Raw genomic sequence first — 6,909 nt, 5'->3', positions numbered from 1 at the left:
CATCTATGACTGAAATGCCCTTGAGCAAGGCACCTAACCCCACAATGCTCCAAGGACTGTCACCAATACATGTATGTGCATTGGATAAAAGAGCGGCAGCTTAGTGTAATTCAATGAATAATTATAAACCATGGTTAGTTTTCACTTTTCAGAGTAAAACCATGGTTAATTTTATAGTTAAACCATAGCCAAACCAAAAACCGTGCCGAACCATGCTTTACCATGATCGATTTACATAAGGGATGGACAATTAATCAAAATATACTCTCTCTACTATTTATTTACGCCTCTTAGAGTGCCATGAAAACCTATGTATCATCATTATTATTATTACATTGTAAAGCGTTTTGAGTGCTTGAAGGAGTGGAAAAGCGCTATATAAAATGTAACCCATTAACATTACATGTACATGTATAGTAGAGTAGGGCATTAGCCTGCTCCTGAGTGTGCAGTATGCCAAAGGCCTTTCGCAAACATACTAAAGACACTACTGATTAATTTATTGTTGCTCTTGACATTCATTTTCTGATGCAGTTAATCTTTCAACCGCTGTGAATACCACAGGGGGTACTGAGACACTCACCAGGGACTTGTAAGATGCCTGTGTGGGACTGTGTCTACATGATTTGGTCACACAAACTTTTCATTCAACTACAGTTTTTTTGGTTACTGTTGTCAGAGCCAGCATTACTGATAACATGGGTCTCTCAAGGGATGCCCAATGTTTTTGAAAGAGTGCAAAATTGCCTCAAGCAAAGACTTACAATCAATTATGAAGAGAGGTGTTACATCTTGTCTGCTCACTCCTCTAACACAAAAAAGTCGTCCAGATGAAAAAAGGGAAATAATGAAGCGGCTCCAGACATGATCCCATCAAAGTTCAGGCAGTACTACACACCCTCACATGTGCACGCACGCAAACACGCACACACATATGCACACCCACCCACACACACACCTACACATGTGCATGCACGCACACTCGCACGCACGCACGCACACGCACACAGTCACACACACACACACACACAGTCACACACACACACACACACACACCCACACACCCACACACCCACACACACACACACACACACACACACACACACACACACACACACACACACACACACACACACACACACACACACACACACACTTCGCAAAATCTTGACACATTTGCTCCAAGCCAACCCTTGTATTATATATGACACTGTCAAAACCGATAACTCACGGATTGGTGAGAGGCATGTTTGAGGAAATCTGATCTGTTTTCATCCACTGGCTGCTGCTGTTGCTACTGCTGCTGATGTTCTGTCTCTCCAGGCAGCTTGGGCTGGAGTCAAGTGTCATCTCCTCAGAAACATGCCATCTCCCGAGAGGAAGACTGACTATGTGAATGCTTTTTGTAGTGCACTTACCACCAAGAGGTCCCAGAGAATAACAACACACACACACACACACGCACGCATGCACTCACGCACACACACACACACACACACACACACACACCTTGGTGATAACAGCCTCACACCCAGAAACATCATCTACATACGGTATGAAGTAAACTGTAAATAAGTGATAGTATCTTCTTTAAAAGCATGACCCAAGTCATGGTGAATTTCACATGATACATATTTGATAGTCTGATGGTGCTTACTATCTGTAATGGAATGTCTTGATTAATGTTAATGGGTATTTTGAAAATGTCATATTTGAAGGGACTCACCATTTACACCACCCCTGTGTTTTTCTGTCCGAGCTTACTTAACTTTTTTGATCCCCTAAGGAAAATTGGTCTTGTTGTTAATTGCAAGTGAAACAACACACAGCAGGCGACACACGGAAGGCATCTGGCGAGCAGTGTGATGGGTGCACTTCAGTCATGCTCCACATTTCATTGAAATGACAATCCTTCAAGGTAAAACCTAGTGCTTGCTAACTATTAGGCCTCACCTGAGCTATTGGACATTATGTTATGATCCATAGAACAATGTTTTTATATTTTCTGTCAAGTTAAAGTTCTCTCTGTCCAAGGCTTACAGCACCTTACCTGATAGGTAGGCCTCTTGCACTGCTCTATTTTCCACTGCAGTACTGTAGTATGTGGGTGGCGAGAGATATTGTTAGACAGACTTCAAACCCAACATCTGTTGGAATTTCTCAGTGTCCGCCATACTTCTGACCTCTCAGGTCGTCGTGTTAAAGCTGTGTCTAACCTTTAAATACGTGACCAACTTACAAGGAGTTGCAGTGGGACATGATGAATGTTGATGAATTTATGTGTGGGAAGGTGTTAAGAAGCCCTAAGGTGGCGTTGAGAAGGAGACAGCTGAGATGGGGTGGCACTCATTTTCAAATAGGGGGCATTAGTCCATTTTATGGTTTAATGCTCAGGGGGTCAAGCTTATGATGATAGTCAACGGGGCATTTGTTCAAAAAAGGTTGAAAACCACTGACCTTGTGACACAAAATATTTTTGCCTGTCGGGTTGCTCTAGCATTGCACCATAGGAGAAAGTAATAGTGGGACTAATAAATCTGTCCTCCAATCACAGCAGTATTGAGTCTGGGCAGCAAGTAGTGAGGCGGACTTAGCCTGGTGACAACACCGGGGCCATGGAATTCAGTTGTAACAATTGGGGAACTGGACGTCAGTTGGTGGGATGATTCACTAATGCCTCTTTTCCACTGCCGTTTTACTGGTAGGCTTACAGCTTGACACAGCACATCTCGGCCACCACTGTTTGCTTTTCAAATAGGCATGACACAGCTCAATTGTAAAGCAAAAAGTGGTGGTCGTGTTGCGCTGTGTCGAGCTGTAGGCCTACCAGAAAACCGGCAGTGGAAAAGAGGCAATAGATTCAAATAGTTGCAGGCCGTGATTTTCTACTTTGCAAGAGACGGACACGGAACCCCTACGTAACAAGCAATGATTAAGTAGAAATAAATTACATTTACCTTTACCACATTGTCTGTGTTCTATGTCCACTTCCTGGAACTAGTGGAACTATGTCAATGGCAGTCGATCTATCTATCTATCTATCTATCTATCTATCTATCTATCTATCTATCTATCTATCTATCTATCTATCTATCTATCTATCTATCTATCTATCTATCTATCTATCTATCTATCTATCTATCTATCTATCTATCTATCTATCAGTCATTTCATCCATTGGCAGCTCTAGAGGTGTACTGTACGGACTTTCCATTTGATCTTATATTTGCACCACCTCAGTTTTAGATGTGCACACCACTACCTCTCTACCCAATGATATAAATATTAATTTGTAAAGAAGATAAATGAAAAGCTTCATATATAATACAATGGAATATTGACCTGTTTTGCTGTGACAGTGACTTCATTATCTACACTCAAAAGAAAGGTAATCAGGAAAAGTATGATACAGCTTCTCATGATATTTGTACTGGTCCCAGGAATAAATTACATAAATTACTTTATTATTCTTTTTTCATTATCATTATTAGTTTATTATGTTTTTGTTCATTTGTTTGTTTGTTGAGAGAGAGAGAACAATATTTATTCAGAGTTTATTCATATCTTTGGTAATAAAAAACTTAAAATTATTCAATGGCCAGTCAATATTTTTTCATTTTCTTGGATTATTAATTCAATTTAGTCAGTTCAATGCATTTCTTTGGAGACTGCAATGAACATTCTTAGTGACATCATATTCACTAAGCAACCAAAATGTTTTCATTAGAACACTGGCTTTGGAATTTTGGCGAACTAGAATGTTCAAACTAGAATGTTGGTGAAACCTACTCACTTCTTACAAAAGCAAGCTGAAGGCAAGTCACTTGTGATAAACCTCTGCAATCTCAAGCAATTTCAAGGCATTTTCCATGGCATTCTGTCCAAGAACTTTACACCAGAGAGAGCTATCGATTGGGGCTGACCACCAGACTCGTTCTGAGCGAGTCCTGTCCAACTCTGCAAGAGAAGTGGACATGGCATCTCACTGGAGGCCCCAGTCTGAGCATCCATACCAATATGTGCGGTCCACACGGTTTTCTTCCAGTAAGAACATAATCTTTATAATCTTAACTGCTCTTAATCTTATCATTTTGACAACAATGTTACCATAATGTCATTTTAATAAATACACTTTATATTTGTAGGTAAGTATTGGAAGGAGTACCAAAAGGGCCCAGCTGTATGTCAGGAGCAGTACAGTGGTCTGACCAACGTGCCAACCTCAGCCCCTCAGACACTGAGGCTTGTGGGCAACTTGAGGGCAACTCCTGTGCCATCTTCTCACAGTGGGGATTGCATCAAGGTCACCACTCCGTCGTCTGATGACACAGCTGCTTGGCTAAAGGAGCTTGGACCCCTCAAGTTTGTGGGGAATGTCAGTCTGCCTGCTGAGGTTCTTCATGGTCAGCAGAACAACATGGCAGTCAAGGCTGTCCAGATGCCCGGCAGCATAACCCAAGGATCAGTAATGTCTCCAGTGATCAACCCGATTTCTTCAACATCTGCAGCTCCTGTGGGCTTCTCCACTAGGGCCTCTGGTGGAGCACCAACTCACTCCCATCAGGCCTCTGGCTCTCAGTACAGCAGAGAGGACCACCTGGAGATGATCAAGCTCCACGGCGAAATGCTCGCCAAGTACAGACAGCTGAGGTTCAATGCTGAGAACGTTGAAAAGATGATGAGGCAATCAGCCCTCTCTGCAGAGCTCCAGAAGAAGGCAGAGAGCGACCAAGGTGGGAGCTGGGATGAGGAGATGAAGGATCTGGATGATCTCACAGCACGCCTGGTTCTTCCTGATGACGCCATTGAGAAACTGGAGGCCATTCCTGGCATCTTGGACTTGGCCAAAGAGATGGGCTTCTCTGAGAGTGATCTCATGAAATGACTTTATTCATAAATATCAAATACATATTACTTAGTGCTAAAATTAACATTTATATTGATATTAATTTTTATATTGATAATATACATTTTTCATTATTATTATTATCAGTATTGCTATTATTATTATTATTATTATTATTATTATTATTATTATTATTAATAATAATAATAATAATAAAATAAATATTTCTGCATCTATAAAAACAACAACTGTGACCCAGTGCTTTATTTCTTCTGTGAATATCAATGAAGTATAATTGTCTTTTATTCTATAATTTAACCTCATTGATTTTCTTTCCACAGGGGGAAGGTGGGATGTATACATAGGAAGGTTTTTTTTCCTTTTTAATTTAACAAAACCTATTTTGTCTCTCTTGCTCAGTACCCTCAAGCTCAGTCACGTGATTCCTATTTCTGTGAAGAAAAATACCTTCGATATATAGTTTGGATTAACAGTCTATCAGCTAAATGTAATAAGTCACGGCATATGGTAACAATGCTAAAAGCAAGTCACTCACAAATCTCCACACAGTTCTTGTGAAGTAAAAATGTGACACTTATAGTAGAACTCATTCTCACATTCTTAGAACCCATATTCTTAGAACCGATGGACTAACCATCATAGCATGTCATCTGTGTCAAAGGCTCCATGTAAGGCTCAAAGTTTATGTCCATGAGCCGCCATTGAAAAATAGAACATTAACCTTGTAATGTGTTCCCATCTATTTTTCAAACAATTTTAAGTTTTTTGGCTTGAGAAAAAGTGCCAGTCATTTTTCTTTTACACAGAGATTCACTGCCCTTGGCTCATATTCTGTGAGGCACATCAATCTGAACAAAAATTGGTGACCCTCCCCTTGCTAGGCCCTTTTACACAATTTCTATTACACATAAGGTGTTCCCGGGTCTTTTTGACCTGTATAATTTTCGGGGGCTTCCCAGGTTGTGGGTAAAGAAATGTTTACGTTGTGGATGGAGTACTGAATCAGTCTGATATCTCTTTTGTTTAAGTGGATATCTCACATTAATATAGAATACCACTGGTTGCATTTTCACCCAGTAGTGCACATGTTCATTCATTACTATTAAACAGTGACAATGAGTATAGCTTCATATCACCAGTGGCGTTGAGGTACTTCTGTTATTCTCAGAAACAAAAGATTATAGAGCTTATTTGAGTCATAGAAAGGGAAGAGCTGCTACAATGAGGGAAGTAAATGGGGTCCCTATGAAGCGAGTGAAATAGAAGTAGTTGTGTATTTTATGGGCTTTCTATTCCTGTTTCTCAGTGTGCAGGATTATGATAGCAGGGAAAGAAAAGGTTATAATTATTCAACTGCCTATAACTTCCTGTTGGCAAACACACAGGTGACACTCAATGATGTCCTAAACTATTACGTGCATTGTGATTGTCTTTAGTGTAGTGCATACTGTATCATTTATAAGGGAGCATATAGCACGTAGCTCATTCCTTTTTTTATTTTCACTTCAATTTATTTCTTAGCCGCTCAGAGGTACCATCAAATGCTCATCCTCCAGCTAAACACAAGATCTCTCAAGAGATTTTCTAAACTCTCAGACTATTAAAAAATTACAACATACGATTCCAAAAATCCAAAATTCTTGTGAACGGCGCTCCTCCCAGCACTCAGTATCATGCTTAATAGCCTGAGAAAAGACTGAATCAGTGTCTCGTGTTCACATACCCCAAATATTTGGAAGCAAATCCTTGCTCACACAGACTCAGAGACACGTGGAGGGGATATATGCGGCGGCCCGGTTGTCATAGAGATCTGGGTGTCTCTGTAATGACGCATCTCTGATGGGAACAGATAGAGACAGAGAGAGAAAGAGAAAGAGAAAGAGAGAGAGAGAGAGAGAGTGGGAGACTAGAGTTGTGTTGCTAGGCAATAGCACTGCGAGGAGGGAAGAATGGGGGGACACATTGTCCGACAGATGCTGGAGGGTGGACAGGGGACGAGGAGGAGGCAAGGAGGAACGACGAGGAAAGAGCTTCCATCACAT

General features: G+C 40.8%; 1 protein-coding gene across 1 annotated transcript; it reads left to right on the top strand.

Moving 5' to 3' along the window:
• The first annotated feature begins 3,811 nt into the window (after positions 1-3,811).
• On the top strand, positions 3,812-4,885 carry LOC134457485 (uncharacterized). Its single transcript, XM_063209492.1, has 2 exons — positions 3,812-4,044; positions 4,146-4,885. Exons 1-2 carry the CDS (start codon positions 3,870-3,872, stop codon positions 4,883-4,885), a joined length of 915 nt encoding a protein of 304 aa, XP_063065562.1. The 5' UTR covers positions 3,812-3,869.
• Positions 4,886-6,909: the final 2,024 nt, after the last annotated feature.

The sequence above is a fragment of the Engraulis encrasicolus genome, chromosome 10 (genome assembly GCF_034702125.1).
Source record: "Engraulis encrasicolus isolate BLACKSEA-1 chromosome 10, IST_EnEncr_1.0, whole genome shotgun sequence".
Lineage (NCBI taxonomy): Eukaryota > Metazoa > Chordata > Actinopteri > Clupeiformes > Engraulidae > Engraulis > Engraulis encrasicolus.
Note: the sequence above shows the minus strand (reverse complement) of the source record. Positions and strands in the feature narration are given on the sequence as shown.